The 22355-nt window shown below is 45.2% G+C and overlaps 2 protein-coding genes and 1 long non-coding RNA gene across 3 annotated transcripts in view; 1 reads left to right on the top strand and 2 right to left on the bottom strand.

Annotated features, from left to right (window-relative positions):
* Positions 1–8579: 8579 nt before the first annotated feature.
* On the bottom strand, positions 8580–13675 carry LOC122479886. The gene is made up of 2 exons (XR_006296457.1): positions 13583–13675; positions 8580–8779 (listed from the first exon to the last, which is right to left on the bottom strand). It is a non-coding gene; the product is annotated as an uncharacterized LOC122479886 (long non-coding RNA).
* Positions 10289–16074, top strand: UTS2 (urotensin 2). The gene is made up of 4 exons (XM_043573693.1): positions 10289–11006; positions 13604–13711; positions 14938–14981; positions 15832–16074. Exons 1-4 carry the CDS (start codon positions 10907–10909, stop codon positions 15949–15951), a joined length of 372 nt encoding a protein of 123 aa, XP_043429628.1. The 5' UTR covers positions 10289–10906; the 3' UTR covers positions 15952–16074.
* An 804-nt stretch (positions 16075–16878) lies between these two features.
* Positions 16879–22355, bottom strand: part of PER3 (period circadian regulator 3) — a 60915-nt gene continuing 55438 nt past the window's right edge. Inside the window, 3 exon segments of the mRNA XM_043578467.1 lie at positions 16879–19390; positions 21015–21165; positions 21951–22134. Coding sequence (XP_043434402.1) covers positions 19307–19390; positions 21015–21165; positions 21951–22134 — 419 coding nt within the window. The 3' untranslated portion in view covers positions 16879–19306.

Genomic DNA, 22355 nt, shown 5'->3' with positions numbered 1-22355 from the left:
GCCTCCCGGACCCACGGGCCCAGCCAGGTGTTAGTTAGCAAAGCACCTGACATAGCAGCCCAGTAAACACACGGAGAAGGAAAAACAAGAAAGGAAAACTTATTTGGGGGAAACTTTCTAAAGATATTCACTTTCGAATAAGTTATGTACAAACCAATAAAAACTAGTGCAGGTGGATGGGTGGATGGATGGATGGATGGGTGGATGGATGGATGGGTGGATGGATGGATGGATGGATGCGTGGGTGGTGAGGTGGATGGATGGGCAAGTGGATGGATGGATGGATGAGTGGATGGATGGATGGATGGATGGATAATGGGGGGTGGGGTGGATGGGAGTACCGCGAATTGTCTTTTAGATGGTGGCCCTGGGAATCAGAGCTTTGGAAAATTTCTACTGGAAGAGACCAGGTGCGATTTGGCCGGGCATGTATGTATCATACAGACAACACATTCTTTAATTAAACGTCAGCATCATCAACAAAGTTTTTGAGCACCTGCTAGATTCCAGGCAATGAGGATACTGCAGCCAAAAAAAACAGAAGGCCCTGTCCTCATGGAGCACACAGATACGAGCCTGTAGGAGGCTGCGGAGAGAAGCCAGGACAAGGGTGACACGGCACCTGAGGTGAGGGAGGGTTCTAGGGTGGCATCTGATTAAATGAACTTGGGCTTGTAAATCACTGAGTGTCCATCACAGAGACAGCACACTGTATTGTGTGTTTGAGAGATAAGCACATGGATGAATGGTGAGAAGAGAGCAGCCCCTGGCAGGTGGGGCTGGCCTGGCCCTCGCAGCTGGCCCTACCGAACACTGATTTCACTGAACCATCAGGCCAGGTCACCCTGTGTTTGTGCTGGACCAAGACAAAAACAACGGCGCTGGTAATCAGGTCTGCTCAGACAAAAACAGGAGCGCATTCGAACCACAAAAACGATCCAACATCCCCTACCTGGCTAACACGAGAGACGGCGTCTTCTCTTCCAGTCACTACTTTAACCTCATATGGTTTGTCCTGCTTCCTGGATAACAATTATTGAGATCCAGGAGTGGAATCATCTCTGCTTCCTGACAGCAGTCAAGCCAGAGCACGGCGCTGCTTCTTGGAGCCCCCACTCCACCATATCACCCACCCCAACTCCTTAAGGTCCTTTACAGTACCTCCTTCCTGGGACGCCACATGGTCCCCCATGATGCATGTTTTTATGAAACGCATCAAAAAACCCAACTTTGTTTGGCTCTGGGTGTGTCCTTGTTTTTTGTTTTTTGTTTTTTTTTGGCTAGCAGACATTACAAAAAAGTAGTAATAAAAGTGAAATGATTTTTAATTTTTTTTAACGTTTATTTATTTTTGAGACAGAGAGAGACAGAGCATGAATGGGGGGAGGGTCAGAGAGAGAGGGAGACACAGAATCGGAAGCAGGCCCCAGGCTCCAAGCTGTCAGCACAGAGCCCAACGCGGGCTCGAACTCGCGAGCCACAAGATCGTGACCTGAGCCGAAGTTGGACACTTAACCGACTGAGCCACCCAGGCGCCCCAAAAGTGAAATGATTTTAACAGAAACAATAGTTTGATATTCTATATGTTTAGAAACCTGAGAGACCCTCTCCATCTTTACACTGGAGGAATCAGGTAAGCTAAGTTCTGATCTTAAAAAGGGCCTGCAAGAAATACAGGGGAACTTTGGAAATCAAAGCTTAGATACTGTTTCAGGGGACAACTGGGTCTTCTCACTTGAAATATCAAATACCTCTGTGAGTCAGGGACTCCGACGCACTGTGTAGAATTGAGTTTTGATGATTAGATCTGAATTGGCAAAGAAGTATCAAGGATACAGGCTGCCTTCCATCACGTACGAGTTAAGGAAGAGACATAGAAATGACAATCACGATAAAGTCACCCAGCTGGCTCAGCTTGGCCCAGTGCCCGTCCTCCTGGTAAATACATCGTGGTGGCATAGCCACGTTGGGACTTTTCATTTCCGTTTAACTCTGCGCCCAGCCCTCGGTTGCAATTAATATTCTCTGTAACGAAAAGCCTTCTGTGACATCAGAAAGATGAAAAGTCCTGGCCGAAGCCATTCGGGCATCATTCAGGTGACATTTGAGTCATCCCTTGAACGTTGCCTAGATGAGGCTCCCGTGTAATTGGATGAATCAGATCAATAAAGAGAGTGGATGTTTACCCGGCATCCCCCTTCCCCGCCCCCCTCCTCGTCATCCACAAGGCGTGACGCATCCCCCGATGCATGAAGTCCAGACCTGGAGTGTCATTGCTTTGGCAGCTCATCCTTCTTTGAAAAGTGGCCTTCTGGGTCACCGGGGTGGGGATGGACGTCTCTGCTGGAAAAATAATGCCTGGCAGTGAAGATCCGGCCCATCTGTGGCTGCCCACAAGGTTCCACTGAAAGGCAGCATTTTTAAGGCCAATGGATAGACCACTTTTTAAAAGTATTTTATAAAAATCTAGGCCCATTGAGTAAGGCTGTTATCACGAGGCATTTTCTCAGGTGGTCACCTCCCTTCCGGGGAGTTGTGGACAGGGCCATACTCATCCAGTTCCACAACGTGGCTCCTCTCAGGCACCCCTGCTGTGGAAGGGCCCCTAAGCACCCGAGGCTGGTAGCAGGGCTCCCACCTTCCCACACTTCCAGGTCACATGAAGGATATCAAGGACGGGGAAACCATCAGCCCAGCCAGGTATGCGTCCCTGTAGCAGGCCCAGCACTCACAAGCTGCAGGAACTTGGAAAGCTTCTGGACTTCGTGCAGCCTCCCTTCCAGCATCTGAAAAGCAGGGATGTTGCCCTAGCTCCATCCCTCCCCCTGGACACTCCGGTACGTGTGCCCACAACATGCCAAGCCTGGGACACCTGCATGGACATTATCGTTATTATTCCACTGATAGAGGAAGCGCCTGGCCTCGTAGGCCTTCCTCCATTCTTTCTAGAGCTCATTCTAATCAGCCTCTCAACCCTCTTTCCACCAAACCGCTCTTTCCAAAGACTCCGTGGGCCTCCTGGGCCCTCATCTCCTCTGCTCTCCTTTCCTGTCCATCCCCAAGTCCTTGGTGACCCATGCAGCCCTATGCCTTTGCACACCATCTGCTGACTTCAGGTTTAATCGATAGCCCAGGTCTTCTGCCTGATCTCGAGTGCCTCCAGCTCCTTCTTGACCTCTGCCTGGCAGGTCTAATAGGCACCCCAACCAACATGTCCAAACCACTCTCGACAATCCCCCTGCAAACCTGCTCTACCCACGCATGTCCACATTTTCTTACAGGTGATGGAGCCCTTCCAGGTTCTCAGGTCAGGAACGTTGGGCAATTCTCTTGAGGCAATTCTCTTGAATGCCATTCTCTTGAGGCAATTCACCAGAAAATCCTAGTGGTTTGTCCTTCAAGATAGCTGCAGGGGTGCCTGGGTGGCTCAGTCAGTTGAGCATCCGACTCTTGATTTCAGCTCAGGTCATGAACTGTGAGATCGAGCCCCACATTGGGCTCTGTGCTGACAGTGTGAGCCTGCTTGGGATCCTCTCTCTCTGCCCCTCCCCGCTCATGCTCACTCCCTTTCTTTCACTCTCTCAAAATAAACTTTAAGAAGCCCACAATAAGTGCAATATCCAGCCATTATCACTACCCCCAGTTCCAGCCTTTAGAGGGCAGTCTCTCCTCTTCTGCCTTGTCCACGCCCCACCCCTTGCAGTCTCCTCCCCACACAGTGGCCAGAGTGAGCCTTTAAAAACACCATTCACATTCTGCCATACCTGTGCTCCACACAGGCTTCCTAACCTACTCACTTTAAAACTCCAGGTCCCTAAAATAGCCATCAAGAACCTAGATCTGTCCCTCTGCTGTCTCTCTGTCTGCAACCTGCACTGTCCTCCCCCCTTGATCAACTCTCCTGGAGCCATGCTGACCCCCAGGGTGTTGCTGAAAGCAGGCAAGACCCAGTCCTACCCCCGGGGCTTGGCAGTTCTATCCCCTTTGCCTGGAATGCTTTTTTTTCACAGAGCCACACAACACTCTCCTCCTTTCCTTCTATACTGATCTCCTACCTAAAAGAGCCTCTCCATCCCATCACCTTCCTAAGTCTAGTTCTTCATGGCATTTATCGCCACCTGATACCCAGATGTGAATGACACATTAAAAACCCTTGTTTAAAACCCTTCATTGCCTCTCCTCTTTGCCATTAAAGGACGCAAATCCAAATTCCTTACCTTGGTGATATGATCTAGCCCCACATACCTCTCTGGTCTTAGCAAGCTGTGCCAGCCTTTCGCAAACACACTGAGCGCATCCTCTGGGCTTTGGTTCAGGCTGTTTTCTCACCTGGTCCCCAATCACCTCTCCCGAGAAGCCCCCCGATTCTCCTGGGGGGCGAGGTGGGGCTACGATGCCCAAGAGTTATTGCCATCGTGCAGTTGACAAGGACGGCATTCACTGGCCATTTACACGAAATGGTTATCTGAGATATAAATTAATCCAAACTAAACCTATAACAAATACAGATTAAGTTTTTCATTAATCTATATTAACTTTGTATCTGAGAGTCTATAACCTGTGATTTTACACTAATAGAAATAAGAGTGGACCCCTATGATGTCTGAGATGTCATCTGAATGTGAGCTGTGCTGGTTTCAGGGACCCGGGTCTGTCTCAGAAATGGTGTAGACACTGCATTTCTTTTTTTTTTTTCAACGTTTTTATTTATTTTTGGGACAGAGAGAGACAGAGCATGAACGGGGGAGGAGCAGAGGGAGAGGGAGACACAGAATCGGAAATAGGCTCCAGGCTCTGAGCCATCAGCCCAGAGCCTGACGCGGGGCTCGAACTCACGGACCGCGAGATCATGACCTGGCTGAAGTCGGACGCTTAACCGACTGCGCCACCCAGGCGCCCCGGCACTGCATTTCTGAGACAGTGTCTGAGGAGCACAAACGCACTCCTGATAGGTCGTCCTGGATTATGACAATTAGTCCTCAGAAAGTCCTAAACAGGCTTGAGACACTGGGCAAAGTCACCCCTATCAACTTCTCCTTAGGGAGCCCTCCCAACTGAGGACTCTGCCCATATGACACAAGAGTAGAGACGACAGTTGTTTCAGAACAGACCAAAAAGAGATTTGTGACTTTTCTATTTAGCCAATGGATGCTGGTGCTCCATGGGCACGAGTCACCCCAAATATGTCATATTAACTCTTTGCTTCTTCAAGACACACAAAAAACGCCCCTCTGGTTTAAGAAGGTAATTTGCAACTAACGAAAGGGACCCCACCTCTTAGGAAAGGTGGTCCTCATTCACACCTGTTCTGCCATAGACACGAAGCTGCTCTGCCTACCAAGGACCGTGAGGATTGAATGATGTGTCAGTACATTTCTGGGACAAGGTGACATTGTCATTGAGGGTCTGTTGAAGGAAAGAAGCTAATTTTCTTTTAAGCTTAAGCCTGTAGTAGTAACTTAATTAGGCCATGCTGTAAAATCATCACTAATAACTGTCAGAAGTGCCCCTGAGTCACCAGAGGATGACAAAGCTTGGCAGACAGCCTCTTCCATAGAGAGGAGCATCTAAAGTTCACCCCACCTCTCAGAAATGTCCTCAAGGGGCACCAACAGTCCCCCAATCTCAGCCTGCCTGCTTCCGGACCTCACGGCAGGACTTTCCTTCAGGAGTGCTTTACATATACACGTGTAATATGTGTATGTAACACATAGGTATGTGATAGATAATAAAATAAGGGCACCTGGGTGTGTCAGTTGGTTAAGCATCCGACTTTGGCTCAGGTCATGATCTTGTGGTTTGTGAGTTCGAGCCCCGCATGGGGCTCTGTGCTGACAGCTCGGAGCCTGGAGCCTGCTTCCGATTCTGTGTCTCCCTCTCTCTCTGCCCCTCCCCTACTCGTGCTCTGTCTCTCAAAACTGAATGTTAAAAATATTTTTAAATAAAATAGCACTTAAAAACAACCCTTCACCCTACACAGTATTTTCGATTTCGCAGTATTACGTACCAGTTCTTGTCCACATACTCCCCTTTTATTACATGGTGTCAATCACCTTGTATCCTAATTCCTTAATGTTATTTTATTTTCCAAGTTTCTGTAATATTTTAGTTATCATTTGAATGATTACTAAAATTATGTGTTGCTACGCTCTATGATCTTCTAACTTACACACTTATTTTGGGCATTTAGGCCAGAACCTGGTGCCTATAGGTTGAATTACAGCTCTTTGTGGGTGTATACTATTTGACAAAGAGTGGTCTTACAGTGCATTTTTTGTCATTCTTGTTTTTTATTTATTTTTTTTTTAGAGAGAGAGAGCATGTGCATGCACATGAGCAGGAAAGGGGCAGAGGGAGAGAGAGAATCTTAAACAGATTCTATGCTCAGCTTGGAGCCCGGCTCGGGGCTCAATCCCAGGATCCTGGGATCATGACCTGAGCAGAAATCAAGAGCTGGATGCTCAACTGACTGAGCTACCCAGGCTCCCCAATCATTCTTGTTTTCTAATTTGAATTAGTTGCCAAATCATGGATAGCCCTTAAAATTCAGATTTCTAACATTGAGAGTTGGCAACTAGCAGCAGGAGTCTACCTCTAGAAAGAACATAAGCTCTCCACTTTGCCACAGTCCCCACCACTCCCTATTGCCTTCGCCAAGCCAGCCTCGCTCATTTACATGATCACTCCTTGATTTCTGTAGGCTGTTCAGTCTGCAACCTTTGATTTAATGCCTTTGCATCCACAGACAAGGATGCAGATGACTACAGGCAATGTTTTACTTCTGTTGTTTCATTTCTGTAGGGTAGATTTCTGAAAGCAGGTTTATCGGGTGTAAGTATATTTTGGCTCCTGCCATACTGTATTCCATCTGGGATGTCCTCTCTCGCGCAATAGCTGCCCCAGGCACCCTCACGCGGGGCTGTTCAGCAAAAGCCCTGCTGCACTGGGCCAAACCCTCTCTCCTAGGAATTTGCAAATGGGATGTAAAGATAATGTGTCTGAGCTGATCTTTTTTTTTTTTTTAATGTTTATTTATTTTTGAGAGAGTGTAAGTGGGAGAGGGGTAGAGAGAGGGGAACTGAGGATCCCAACAGGCTCTTTAATGACACCCCCTTTTCGGGCTTGAACTCATGAACTGTGAGATCATGGCCCGAGCTGAACCCGGAGGCTCAATAGACTGAGCCACCCAGGTGCCCCTGGGTTGATCTTAAACTGAAGAAAGGCATGTTTTGGGCAGTGGGCTTTATGTTTGGTCAAACACACGTGGAAAAGAAAAGAGATCAGTTCTGCAAAGAGAAAGAAGGAGATAAAATGGACAGAAAGATGTCAAGGCAAGGAAATGTAGAACCAGAGAGAGAGAGAGACAGAGAGAGAGAGAGAGACAGAGAGAGAGAGAGAGAGAGAGAAGGAGGGAGGGACTAAGTGTGAGTCAAGTCACTAAAGGGCAGAGGTCAAAGGAGCAGGAATTCCTGTCACTCTAGGTCCTGGTGGGTTTCTGGTTCTGCTACTTACTGCACAGCCCCTTGTATTCTAGAAGCTATCCTGTGTCGTTCCAATACACTTGTTTTCTTAAGCTGGAGCTCAGTGGTTTCTGTGGGCGCCAACTTGGCCATTAGGTTCTTGGGAGCCGCTGTCTTCTCGGTCCACGGCTGTGTCCCCCACCTGGCAGTGCAGGCACATTGTAGGTGCTGAGATGTCTGAATATGTAGATAAATCTGCAGTAAGATGACCACCCTCCACCCTACCAGACCTGGGAGCGTGTGAAATTGCCCCGACTGTCCCTGTCCCTGTTGAGGCACTGATGACCCCCATGCTGCCCATCCCAGGGGTCCATGCTGCACGGTACCTGCCCATTAGTGGAATGCTCCCCTCCCTGGCCGGTGCTGGGACTCTTCTGTTAGTGCCCCACCCCCTTCCCCAGGTGCTCCTCTGCGTCCACTGGGAGGTCCTCCAAATGTATGGCTCCCTGATGCCGTCTGGGTCTCTGCTCAAATGTCCCCTTCCTGGAGGCCACCCAACTGTCCTGTCTGAACTAACATCTTCCCTGACTGCCTGTCTCACTGCACGGTCTCCCTGCTATGCTTTATTCTTTTTTTTTTTTAAGTTTTTATTTATTTTCAGAGAGACAGAGACAGCATGAGCTGGAAAGGGGCAGAGAGAGAGGGAGGGAGGGAGGGAGAGACAGAATCCCAAGCAGGCTCTACACTGCCAGCACAGAGCCCAATGTGGGGCTTGAACTCACGAACCATGTGATCATGACCTGAACCGAAATCAAGAGTCAGACGCTTAACCAACTGAGCCACCCAGGTGCCACCACTATGCTTTACTCCTCATCATAGCAACAAAAAACTATCATGGCAAATATTCATTTTGTTGTCTGTTGCCTCCAGTTAGAAAGTTCACAAGAGTAGAAACTTACCATCCTTCCCCTGAAACAAGGCCTGACACTTTGGCGCCCCACACGTTGATTTCATAGGTATTTATTGAGTGCCTACCATGTACAAATAACGGCCTAAAATATGTAACCGTGCTGGAAGGCGCTTAGTGCAATGGGACAAATAGAGCGAGGCGGGAGATGGTTAAGGTTGTGGGCAGCTTTGTTGCAATTTTTAAGCAGCAGGGTCAGGGAGGGACTCACGTAGGAGGTAGTTCTAGGAAACACGTGAAGGAGGTGAGGAAGAGAACCAGGCACATGTCGGAACAAAGACCGTTTCAGGTCGGCAGCAGTCATTGCAAAGGTCCTGTGGCAGGAATGTGTTCAGGAAGCAGTAGAGTTTAGCTGTAGGGGAGAGTGGTATTGGAAGACGTGAAACATGAACCTGGAGCCAAGGGAGATTTCAAACGCAGTCACCCTTATTCAGGTATCATTTACATACAATCAAATGCGCCCACATTAAGTATATAGTCTGAGTTTTGGTCAATGTATATATATCTATGTAACTGTTGCCTTGGTCAAGATACAGAACCTTTTCATTACCCCAGTGGGTGCCCTAGTCTCTGCACAGTCAACCCTCCGCCTCCCACTGGAGTGTGCTGCAAGTTCTAGAACTTCATTTACGTGGAATCATGCTGCACGTGCTCTCCGAGGTCTGGCTTAGTTTGCTCAGCATAAAATTTTTGTGATTTTATCATCATGTCGTGTTTATCGGCAGTTCCCTTGTGTTGTTAAGCAGAATCCTCCTCATAGGATTTAGCACAGTTTATTCGTCCATGCGTCTGTGGATGGACACGGCATTGTTTGCAGTTTTCTGCTATTACGAACAAAGCGGCTGTGCGTGTTTGCATACAAGCGTTCCTCGGGTCTATGTATTCATTTCACTTGAGCATCTGTAGACCTAGCATAGTCTAGCGGCGGGCTTTCTGGGTTGCACACGTTAATGTATCCTTAACTTTACAAGAAAGTTACAAACAGGGAGGTTGTGCCGTTTTTTTTTTTTTTAAGTTTATTTATTTAGAGAGGGAGAGAGAGAGCACTAGCAGGGGAGGAACAGAGAGAGAGAGAGAGAAATAATCCCACGCAAGTTCCACACTTCCAGTGCAGAGCCCAGCGCGGGGCTGGAACTCACAAGCTGGGAGATCGTGACCTGAGCCAAAATCAAGAGCCGGATGCTCAACTGACTGAACCACCCAAGCCTGCCGGTTGTGCTGTTTTGTCTCCCCACGGGCCCTGCGCCTTCGCCAACACCTTCTCGGCTGCAGCTGCTATGGTGGGTGCATGGTAGCCCCTCACTGTGATCTTCATTTGCATTTCTCTGATGGAATCAATGCTATTTCCTCATGTCCTTATACATCTTCTTATACTACGTACAGCTGTGGAGTATGTATTCACTCCTTTACTTGGGTTACTGGCTTATTGAGTTGCAATTCTTTATACACATTTTGTATCTACAGAGAAGTCTTGCATCAGGGACCCGTTTTGTGACTATTTTCTTGCAGCAGTGGCTGCTCGTTTCATTTTCTTACCAGCATCTGGCAAAGAGCAGATGTTTCTAATCCCGGTGCAGTCGGGTCTATCCATTTCTTGCTTATGTGGTTGGTGTCTCGGCTAAGAAATGTCTGTCTACCCCAAGGTTGTGGAGGGGCTCATGGGTTTTTTGTTTTTTTTTTTTCCCCCTAGTCATTCTGTAGTTTTAGCTTTTATTTCAGGTCCATCGAGGGTTTTGAGCAAGGATCTGACATGATCACACTTGTGTGTTAGAGGCACCCCTGTGCTGTGTGGATGCCGGTGGGGCAGAGTGGGAGTGCAAGGCAACAGTCAGACGCGGGGAATATTGATCAGAGAGGGTTTCAGGTTTGTGCTCTATCCCTCCTTGATGGATAATATTGTAATTTAAGGCTGCTTTGGGCCCAAATGTTTGCTGTGCATTTTAACTTATCTTCACTAAAGTAAAGTAAAGTAAGTTTCAATATGGACATTGTCATTCTTTGGGCATGGAAGCCCCCAACACAACAAGACAGTTCATCTATCATTCTCGAGAGGTTACAAAAAGGGAGAGCAACATATTCCAGGTCACGCCTGCATCATGCCTGCTGGGACTCATCAACCCATGTCTTCACCTTGGCCACTTCAACCCCGGTGCTACCCTTCCTTGAATTTATGATTTATTGCTCTCAGTTACTCTTTTGGCCAGATTTATAAACCTAACTGTTCTGTCTTTATCTAATGCCTACTTTGTACACTAGGCAATGACAGCAAATTTATTGTCTATGAGTTGTTAACCTTGAAAAATTACATCAATGCAAAGTGATTGCCTTTTAGCCTCCATAGCCAATAAATTTAATTTTTTGGAGGGGAGTGATATGAGTCATAGGATCATATATATAATCGCCGATCACAGAATGAGGAGCAAGTTGAAAGTTCTGAGCAACAGAAGCCAAGAAGGAAGACTTCTGTCTCTTGCCAAGCATGCACAAGCTGGTTTCTTGTCTGCTTTTCATAGGATGCTTACAACCTCTCTTCTCTCTGCCCGTCCCTGACTCCAGGGAAGAGGCTCTGAAGCTCTCAGGTAAGATGGATTTGTCCCCTTTATGTTAGTCTTGGAAGAGTCTTTGAGGGTCTCATATGCAAAGCTGGAGATAAGGACGGGAATTCTTTCTTGAAGGAGTCTTGCTAAATTAAGTCTTAGCTATGGATAGAATACTAGAGGATCCTTACGGCACATTGTAGGTTTTTTACTTTCTTTCTAAAACATAGGGGTCGAAAGGGTGGCTTTGCTTAATTCATGTCACTTCTGTAACCCAAAAATGTTGTTTTGGTTGTTTTTTTTTCCAATTTTAAAAACTGTACTACATTGAAAACATCATTACTCTTAGTTTCTATTTTAAACGAACTGGTTGGATGTAGAATTTGGTTGTTCCAATTGTAGATTAAAACTATTTTATATTAAGTTAAAAAGTAATCACCTGACATGTGTTATATGAAGCAAAAATATTTATTAAAAAATACAAAAATGACAATCTAGAGCTCGGGATGACACCGATTTCCAGGTACAAGTATCTTGTCCTTTTGATTTATGTTCCATTCAGATCGAGTGTAAGTTGAATTTTTTAAAAAAATCAGTCAAGCAGATACTTATTTTGCTATTTCCTCTTAATTTAGTTTCAGAAATGAAAAGGCTGATGCTTGGTTATTAGTTTCCACTAAAACTTTAACTGGATTTTATCTTGCCTTTCATTTGGGGTACTTTTAGACTTAAAATTTTAAGTGAAGGGGAAAACCCTTCTGGACCATTGATTTTATAATTTCTTGTCTGTAAGGTTTCTCCCAAGAGGCTTTTTGACAATCAGCAAAAGCCTTGTTGGTCAGTCATCTGTGTCCATGATTTGGCGCAGCCCATGACCTCCTGTCAGTCACATCGATGGTCAAAAACAGGCATTGAGAGGCACCTGGGAGGCTTAGTTGGTTGAGTGTCTGACTCTTGATTTCGGCTCAGGTCTTGATCTCAGGGTCGTGGGATCAGGTCCCGTGTTGGGCTCTGTGCTGAGTGTGGAGCCTGCCTAGAGATTCTCTCTTTCCTTCCGCCCCTCTGCCCTGCTCACGTTCTAAAAAAAATAAATAAAAATAAAAATAAAAATAAAAATAAAAAACAGGCGTTGACTTTACTGAATCTCTGCTATTTAAAAAGAACAGTGGAAAGCAAGCACAGGATGAAATCACGATTGACTATTCAGAGAGTTCTGTCCCCTTCAAAAATGTACTATGTATTAAGATTTTTTAAAATCATACATTTAAAAAATGTATTATGATTTTTTAAAAACAAATTTAACATTTATTTTTGAGAGACAGAGAGAGACACAGTATGGGGAGGGGCAGAGACAGAGAGGGAAACACAGTATCTGACAGAGGCTCCAGGCTCTGAGCTGTCCGCACAGAGCCCAATGCGGGGCTCGAACCCATGAAATGTGAGATCATGACCTGAGTCAAAGTCAGACGCCTAACCGACTGAGCCATCCAGGAGCCCCTATTCTGATTTTTTTTAATGTAGATCAGTGTAGCATCGTATTCAAATTCTAAACAGGTGGCAGCCTGCCTTCAAGTTCTTGCCTGAACTCTTCTAATGTATTTGTTTTGACATAAATGAGCCTTCCTTACACACACAATTACACGTGGTCAAATTTTATAGATTTTCATGAATAATCTTCAGAAATGCTGTGAATGTGCTCAGATGCCGTCATAATGGTTTCAGTGCATTGTCTTCCAGTCAAGGTTGTAGCTGAGCATCTGGAAGTGGCCAGCAGGCGGGTATTCCAGGACTCCCGGAGCCTCTGATCTCAGAGTGCGGCTGCCGGCCAAGAGAGCCTTCCGGGAGCCAAGTGCCCGCTTAGTACACCTCCCACCTTCCACGCACATTCCTACACATCTGATACACACACACCGCACCTCTTACATGCCATTAAACTGACCACATTTCACATTAAAAATGTTATTACTATCAAAGTATTTAAAGAGTATTTTAAGGTTCTTTCTTATTATTGTATTCAATAATAATAATAATTCAATAATTGCGGCAATAGGCAGTAGATAAATAGGAACAAACAAGAACTACTTTTGCAAGTGGAAACTCTTTTTTAACAAATTCTTCAAATTAAAAAAATTTTTCTTAATGTTTATTTACTTTTAAGATAGAGCACAAGTGGGGGGTGGGGGCAGAGAAGGAGACACAAAATCCAAAGCAGGCTCCAGGCTCTGAGCTGTCAGCACGATGCCCAACGCAGGGCTTGATCCCATGAACTGCAAGATCATGACCTGAGCCCAAGTCGGATGCTTAACCAACTGAGCCACCCTGGCACCCCGGTGGAAATGTTAACTGGTCCTGTGGCTCAGCTCCACTCTCCTATTCAAGGCAGCCGAGCGGCTTGGCAAAGTCACACAAGGCAGAAGAGAGTCAGAATTAGATCCACTCCTCTTGATTGTCTGGCCTGCCAGCTTGCGAATCGGATCACAGCATTTCCACCTCTTTGTTAAAACACCACTGACAAATCACGAACTTAGCATTTGGGGAATTTCTAGCGTTCTCTCTCTGTCCTCGAGCCCCCAAAAGACAACAGGGAACAGAAATAATTGATGAACCAAGCTACTAACCTCTTCTATTACTCTGTGTAGCACCTGATGGAGACGCAAGATCAACCTTGGATGAACTGGAAAGAGTGTACCTCCTGCAAATGCTGGAGATGTTAGGGGCAGAGAGAGGCGACAGTCTTAGGAAAGCAGGTAAAATAATTCATGCGTGTACAGGCTGTCGGATTTTATTGCCACTGAATTACTCCCTATTCTCATCCACTATGTGAGGTAAAAACCTGTTTTGGAATAGAAAGGTGTTCTATAAAACATGCTAATAAACTGCCCAACACTCTCCACTTCTGGTGTAAAGACTCCTCTGCAATTTGGTGTTTTCTCTTTCTCACCAACTCCTTGCAAGCATCCTGCTCTCCTTGGTACCTCAGCATATCTACATTTTTTTTCTGTACACATTTATTTTGGAGAGGAAGGAGAGTGTTCTCCATTCCCAATAAGTGCAATTTTATTTTTTTTAATCTTTTTAACGTTTATTTATTTTTGAGACAGAGAGAGACAGAGCATGAGCAGGGGAGGGGCAGAGAGAGAGGGAGACACAGAATCTGAACCAGGCTCCAGGCTCTGAGCTGTCAGCACAGAGCCCAACGAAGGGCTCGAACTCACGGACCGTGAGATCATGACCTGAGCCGAGGTCGGATGCTTAACTGACTGAGCCACCCAGGCGCCCCTATTTATTTTGTTAAAAATGTTTATTTATTTTGAGAGAGAGAGAGAGAGAGAACGCATGTGCACACAAGGGAGGGACGGAGCGAAGGGGAGGACAAGAGAACCCTAAGCAAACTCCGTGCTGTCGGCGCAGAGCCTGATGTGGGGCCCAGTAAGTGCAAATTTAAATTCTGGGTTCCTACTTGTTAAAATCTTATGCAAATTACTTAATCTTCTGGTACCTCAGTTTCATCAGCAGTAAACAGGATTCATACAAATATCCACCTCATGGGATTCTTGTGAAGTCAATGAGAAAATGCAAGTGGCTCACCACAATCACACACAGTTATCGACAAAATGTTAGCTCTTACTAGTTTCTCCAACTGTATTCCACTAAGCAATGACACCAAGGGTCAAAACATTTTGGAAACAAAATGGGGACTTTAATAGACACTGTTTAATAGAAGTCCATTCACGTAAAATGTTTTGAGTGGACTACTGGGGAGAACACAGCACCCTCTGTGAACTCCATCAGAGACAAGGACAAGGGTACTTGCCCAGCAGCCTTCAGGTAAATATTGCTGCAGAGTGAAAACAGGGAGATCAGAAACTAGGCATGACTCAGTAATACTCTATTTTGTGTGTTTTAAATAAAACAAGCATAAAATAGAAACCACAGATCTGATGATGAATGGTTTTCAAATACTGTTTTCCAGGTCTCGGTACTGGCACTGCTAACCCGCGAGGAGGTATGAGACAGGTAAGTGACCATATTTAGGAGAGCTGGGTGAGGCATTTTATACCTTGACTTTAGAGGATCCTACATTCTTGAACTGGGTAGCGTTCGGGGTAGAAATCATGCCTTCAAGTAACTGGCCAATCAGTGTTATCTTGGAGCATGTTTTTCTAAATTTTGATGTGTATAAAATGTGCCTACCAGACCTTATCCAGTGCTCAACTTTAACCAAGCTCTCCCCAAACATTTGACCAGAGACCATTTTTGTTGTTGTTGTTTTGTTTTGTTTTTTGGCTTAGTGCCCAGTAACATCCTTATAAAAATACACTGGAAACACTCGATCCTGGAGGTGGTGTTCACCACCCGAGGTCCCAACAGGGATGAACCCCCCCAGAAGGGGCTGGTGTAGCTTCTGCATGTGACTAACTAAAAGTTATCATTCAGATGTTTATGAGTGGAAGGATTATGGTTAAAGACTCTAAAACCACAAAGGTAATTAGGAGGATTTGCTCATGAAATTCTACAATAAAAACAAACCGAAGGGTCCACGCTTAAATAGGTAAATTTCAGGGGAAATACAAGCCCTATTTTACACAGAAGATGGTAACTGTACAGAACATGTTACTGACATTAAACAGAAAGAGGTCAGTGAGGGCTTAGGAAACTTCATGGCCATCAGAGGGCTACACAGACTTGGTGGACCCCTGGCTGGGCACAGGGAGACCTTCCAGAGCCATACTCTGGGTTCATACTGCAATTACAACAGCAAACAATTTTCAAAGGTCCTATGTCTTAACTACAGTTCCTTTTTCTTGCAGCGGTCTTAATTCATTGATAACCTATGTTTTTTGTTTGTTTTTGTGTATCGTTTTAGTTTCAAGCTTTCTTTGGACAAGATCCTAACATTTTCCTGAGTCAGCTTTTGGCCAGAATCAGGAAACAATATAAGAAACGTGGATCTCCCTCTGAATGCTTCTGGAAATACTGTGTCTGAAGTAAAACGAACATCTATTAGTCAACTCAAAAACAACCACCTTAGAAAGTTAAAAATAAAAATGTCTGACTTGAAAACAGCATAGAAAAAAACTAAGCAAACTACATCCCATTCATTACTATTTGGAAAAATAAATCCTCTATGTTTTGCAAATATCATGAGTGGTCATTTTATTTATAAACAGGCCCTGAACATTTATAATTTTTCTTTCTATCGATTTATTTAAAAAAAATATTTATTCATTTTTGAGAAAGAGAGTGTGCATGAAAGAAGGAGAGAGAGAAAGCAGGCTCCACACTGTCAGCCCAGAGTCCAACATGGGGCTCAATCCCACAAACTGTGAGATCATAACTGGAGTCGAAATCAAGAGTTAGACGCTTAACCAACTAAGCCACCCCAGCACCCCTTCGTGAATTTATAAAGAACTCTCTGAAAATTGAAAAGTAAAGCTAATAAAATTAACAGAAGCAAATACTAAGCAGAAAAGTCCCAAAAATGCAATTTAGTTGAAACAGTTAAACTACAACTCACTTAAACATTACCTTTCCTGCGTGTCCCCTCAACCCTTAAAAATGACACATGGTATCATCACTTAAAAAAAATCAGCATCTTGTTGTGGAAAAGTCTCTACAGTGAAGGATGTGTAGATGCGGGCTGGGCGCGGTCTGAATTCTCCTCAGTTTCTGATGGGGTAGGTTCACGTGCTCAAATCCCCTGTCCCTGAGCTTTAAACTCTTAACAGAGACACATGCTTGCTCTCGGTTCCTGTGAGCTGCAGATGTGCAGCTCGCTGACTCGGGGATCGTCTCCTATACAGGGAAGAAGGCTGAGGAGGGTTTAGGATCACAGAATGGAAGGAAGAGCCCATTTGTTAATTTTTAAAACCCGCTAATGTGTGTGTGCACACACCAACTTACACTCTGTGAATGCATGTGTACAAAGGTTTATTGACACAGTGCAAAAAAATGTCTCCAGTTCTGCATGTACAGTTTATGTGCTTCCTTAAAAAAGATACCTGATTGAAATATTAATAACCATTAAAAACAAGTAAATACACACAATTAATTATAAGTTCACTTGAAACAAAATTTCAATTTGGATTAAATTTACCTTGTGAGTTATAACGAAGTTTTTACTTAATTGCAAAATGACTCCATTCCCACAGCATTGTGTTTTTCAAAAATCTTGACCTCATATCCAAGAAAATAATCACCTTCTGGGTAACATTTACGTAAACATCGAAGCCTATAGTATAGACGTGTATTACCAATTTCTGTAGTTATTCATACAAAAAGTTAATAAACCCGAACAACGAAGTATAAAGGTTGGCAGAGCCCCCCTGGGGGGCAGCAGTGTCACTGCTGAGCGTCCCCTCTCCCCTCCAGCAGTGCGAGCATCGCGGTGCAATCTCTGAATACGCCAACTAGTCTACTTGTCAACATATGAAAATTATAAACGCAGCGCTACTACAGATCTGCCTACAACAAGCACCGGTTTCATATCAAATCTGGCATAATATTTGTGCTGTAAGATGTGTACGAAGGTAAAGAAATCAGCAAACTCGGGTAAAACGAACATCCAGACAAAGGCGCTTCCATTATTAGAGAACGTAAGGTTTCAAACGGGCTGCATGAAGCAGAGTGGCCCCTGAGAGCCACACATCAGTTTTGATTTGTACAAATTAAAACTTTTATCCCTACAGAAGGTCGCAATGACTACACTGATGGACAGTATCCAGGCTGGTTAGTTTTTTTAAATTTGATTTTTCACCAAGGGTAAAAATGCCACACAACTTGACCAAGATGACGAGGACTCAGAAATCACTGAATGATCAGGATGGAGTAGAAAATGACAGTTCCATATTTGCATGGAACTGCTTAGCATTTGCAAATGGTTCTGACACCTTAAGATGGACTCGCCCTCCAGAAAACTCTACTTTAGAAAGGACACCTGAGCTACAGGAATTGAGAATCAGGGCTCCGCAGTCCTCATGGATGAAGAGGTCGAGTCTCCTAATTGTTATCAGTTATATGTACTTTACAAAAGGTATCAAACTTGGAGGGAGGAAGAGAGTTTGCTTGAAACAAAACAACAAAACACGAAAGATCAGCCAGTCTGTTATATAAAAGATAGAAGGTCCTGCTCCTTTGCTCCTATTCCTTTCTGATCTGTGTGGGTGTGAACCGCATGAGTCCCTCCAAGTCTGGGCAGGAATCACGGATTTCCCTCAAGAACAGGGAGCTGACTTAGCAAGTAAACAACCCACTCACTTCTTCACAAACACAATCAGGGCCGGAGTAGGAAGCACTGATCTGTGGCCACGCTGCACCCCCGTGAGGACCACGGAGCTCCCGTGAACCGTGGCTGTCACCGGGAAGCCACCACGGCACTTACAGACCTCTGGCAAAGATGGACAGACCTCTTGTGTGTAAATTGGTTGGAAATAAAGAGTTAAGTGTTAGTTTTGGTGAGACAACGTTCTAACACATAGGCATAAAGGAAGAGTATTATTTCTTACGTGACTTCTGAAACTCTTTACAATCGTTATTTTAAAAACCAGAACCTTAAAAAGGAGAATGCCACTGGTTGAGTGAAGAGCTCTTTCTGTTTTAATGTTACACATGAAAAAGCTAACTTAACTCCAAGGAATAAGCTCATTGTAAGTAGACTGGTTTTTAAGATAAGACTTTGGGAATTTCAGTGGAAGGTGGAAAATTAAAAGGAAAGGCATCTATAGGAATAAAGCTCAGAATCCAAACCTAAAAGCCAGCTATTCCCAGTGTACCGATGGGAGATATTTTCTAACACTGGTAAATACTGAAGTGACTTGGTGTCGTGAGGAAGCGGGACGTCTCCTCTTAATCTCGGGGGGAAGCACCAAGCTGTGCACAGGCCGCATGAAAGTACGCAATTTATGGAAACCATTCCGAACAGTATACGGCGTGCAGGTGGGACGTCCTACGTTCTCCCACAGGAAAATGATCCACGTAACAACAGAACGAAATAAACGAGGCTAACGTTCGGGGCTACTTCTAGCCATACTTCTAACTACCATCCATTTTGGGTGACACCCGAAGTCAAGTTTCGCTGTGCACACACCTCTCTAGAGGCCATCCAATCTGCTCAGAGGATGGCCAACCAGAAAGAGAAGCTGACTGACAGCTTTAATACACCAGGAACACAGGAATGAAAGACGGTATATACAACGTCTGTTTCAGAAAAATGATGCCTGTTAAAAAGTCCAGAAGGGAAAACCTTCACATTCACTGATAGCTTCATGGCCATGTAGGAGTCAGGTGTTAAAGAGACACACCAAGAGGTCTGCTTGTCCGGCAGGTGCCATCTCCGTGGCCACTCAACTGCCATTTGCTGCTGGAGCTTGACCACAGGACTCTGCGGCGTCACCAAGGGAATCTTTGCTTTCGCAGGTGACACAGCCCTCCAAGAGAGAACAAGAGCAGGCAAGAGGACATGATGTCGTCTGGAAAGTCTTACAATCAGTAAAATGCTGGCCAAGCACCCTACATCTCATTCCCCAATTTATTCAATTCATGCCTAAGAATCGTCTGTATTACAGGTCGTTCCTTATTATTAAAAGGTAAATGACAATTGTTTACCTACTTTTGCTTATTTTGAAGCTCATTCGTATACTCTACTCAAAAGCACACAAATAGTATTTTAGTTTTTAAAGTTTATTTGAGAGAGAGGGAGAGAGAGCGCATGCACACAAGAGCAGGGGAGGGGCAGAGAGAAAGAGAAAGAGGGAGAGAGAGAGAGAGAGAGAAAATCTCAAGCAGGCTTCCACACTGTCAGCGCAGAGCCCAACACGGGGCTCGAACCCACAAACTGTCTTACGAACAAAGACACGTGGAGTGCCCAGCTCAGCTCCTGCTGTTGGCACTACTGTATCTAACCTTCCTTACTTTGCGGGCACTCATTCCTTTCTTTAAAAACGGGCGGGGGGGCGGGGGAGGTTCCGGCACTTGTTTACTTCAGAAGCCCTAATACCAGTGTTTTGAGTGCTTAGCTTTCTCCTCTTATCACAGTTTTTAAATTAAGTTTTTCTGATGTTTATTTATTTTGAGAGAGAGAGAAAGAGAGAAAATGAATGAGTGGGGGAAGGGCAGAGAGCGAGAGAGACAGAGAAAATCCCAAGTAGGATCCACACTATTAGTGCAGAGCCCTTTAAAAAAAAAATTTTTTTTTTTTTACGTTACCATAATTTTTTTTTTAATTTTTTTTTTCAATGTTTATTTATTTTTGGGACAGAGAGAGACAGAGCATGAACGGGGGAGGGGCAGAGAGAGAGGGAGACACAGAATCAGAAACAGGCTCCAGGCTCTGAGCCGTCAGCCCAGAGCCCGACGCAGGGCTCGAACTCACGGACTGCGAGATCGTGACCTGGCTGAAGTCGGACGCTTAACCGACTGCGCCACCCAGGCGCCCCCATGTTACCATAATTTTTAACTTCACACATTATCATCTCCGGCATCTCAACACTTGTGGGAATACAGAGCTCGTTACAACTGTCACAATCATTCCACGGAGCCACGATCAGGACCACGAGCAAGTCAAAACTCCACTGTCTAGGCCGCTCAACATATGATCTCACTGAGAAGATCTCACAACAACAAAAGAGCACCTGGGGCTCACGGAAATTCCTGCCAGGTATGAATACTACCTCTGGTGTGAATCTTACAACTTGAGTTTTAACTCTGTTCAAACACACCTGCATATACGAAATGCAAGTCCCTTGGTCCTCTCCTCCCTTGCCAATCATGTATCAAAGCAGGTGTCCCAGAACATTCCAACTGGTAAAAACACTTGCAGTCAAAGAGACCTGTATTCAAAATCAGAGGGACTGTCCAGCCATATGTAAAGTGTCCAACATCTGTATACATGACTGTGTTGTTTGTTGGTAAAGCAGGGATAGTAAAGCTACTGCAAAAGTAGCTGTGAGGGTTGTAATTTTTGGTGGGATCGTGCAATGAGTATTAAGTGCCTCGAGCACTACCCGGCACAGGAAAACATCCAGGAATGACAGCTGTTGTCACTGTGCTTACCCGGATGTCTATTTCTCAAGGGACAGTCTGACTCTGAATCCAAGAGTGCACCTCGGCCAGCTCCTCCCTCTGCGCGCGTGAAAACCGGGGTTGCCGCGGCCGCATGCCCGCCAGCCTCTCCAGGTCCCCTTTCAGCACGGTCTCTTTCACCCTGTGGACAGACAAGCGACCTCAGTCCTGAATAAGGCACAGGGTTCTCGTGTGATCCATGAACAGCTCTGTTTGGGTCTGTGATATACTTTCTATCTCTTGCTAATATACAATGTGCCCATTAAACAAAGAACTGAATCGGCTCTTTGTCAAGCTGGTGAAGCGAGAGAGCTCCTTCTCTCGGAGAAAGCATCTGTACCAGCACCTGAATGGGGCAGACGCAAGACACAGCTTTCCCTCAGCTCCTCTCTTCTCTCAGAATGTGAAGAATTCAGCGTCTAAAGAGAAAAGTTCTTGTATGTGTGTGCCATCTGGGGAAGCGGTGCTGTCTTTGTTTTCTGGTCTCATGATGCACACGTTGGTGCGGTCTGGATCTGAGTGTGCACGGCATTGCCACTACAGCCACTGTTCCGGGATCATTCATCATTTAACTTCAAATGAATGAATGTCAAAATACATTTCTGTAGGAACATCTATAAAAACAGAAGTTAAAAATCACTTGGTATTAAACAATACACTTAAAAAACCATAAAAGTTTCTTTAAAAAGCCCCATTTAAAAGGGGGGTCCTTGAGGGCACCTGGGTGGCTCAGTCGGTTAAGCGTCCGACTGTTGGCTCTGGTTCAGGTCATCATCTCACAGATCGTGAGACTGAGTTCCTGAAAGCGCAGAGCCTGCTTGGGATTCTCTGTGCCCCTCTGTCTGCCCCTCCCCTGCTCATGTTCTGTCTCTCTCTCTCTCTAAATAAACTTTAAATAAAAGTGGGTCTTTTAAAGTGCTTTCTTACCTCTCAGGTACCTGATATGTCATTAGAATGCACTCTGGTGTCTGTTTTATCATTCTCCACACGGACTCTTCAGCAAAATTGGGAAATGTTTCTTTCTTCTGTACATCCTGAGACTGCTGTCCCTCTGAGGTGATTTCAGAAGAATAATCACCACTAGTGGAGTATATACTGTGGTCACTGCTTCCTATCAAAGATCAACAACAATTATAGATTAGGAGACACTGTTAGGGGCAGATTTGCCAAACTCATTCTTCCCACTGTGGCAACCAGCGGACAGTCTTCGCCATCACCCAGCAGTGGTCCCAGGTGACCCCCTTGGTTCCTCTGCCTTCCCTAGATGTCCCTCTCACTCCTCCTGAGCTGTCCACGCTCAAGGCCACACCTCACTCCTTCCCATCACCTGGA

This window comes from Prionailurus bengalensis, chromosome C1 (assembly GCF_016509475.1).
Source record: "Prionailurus bengalensis isolate Pbe53 chromosome C1, Fcat_Pben_1.1_paternal_pri, whole genome shotgun sequence".
Taxonomy (NCBI): Eukaryota; Metazoa; Chordata; class Mammalia; order Carnivora; family Felidae; genus Prionailurus; species Prionailurus bengalensis.
The sequence above is the reverse complement of the archived record's forward strand: the minus strand, read 5'-3'. Positions and strand labels throughout refer to the sequence as shown.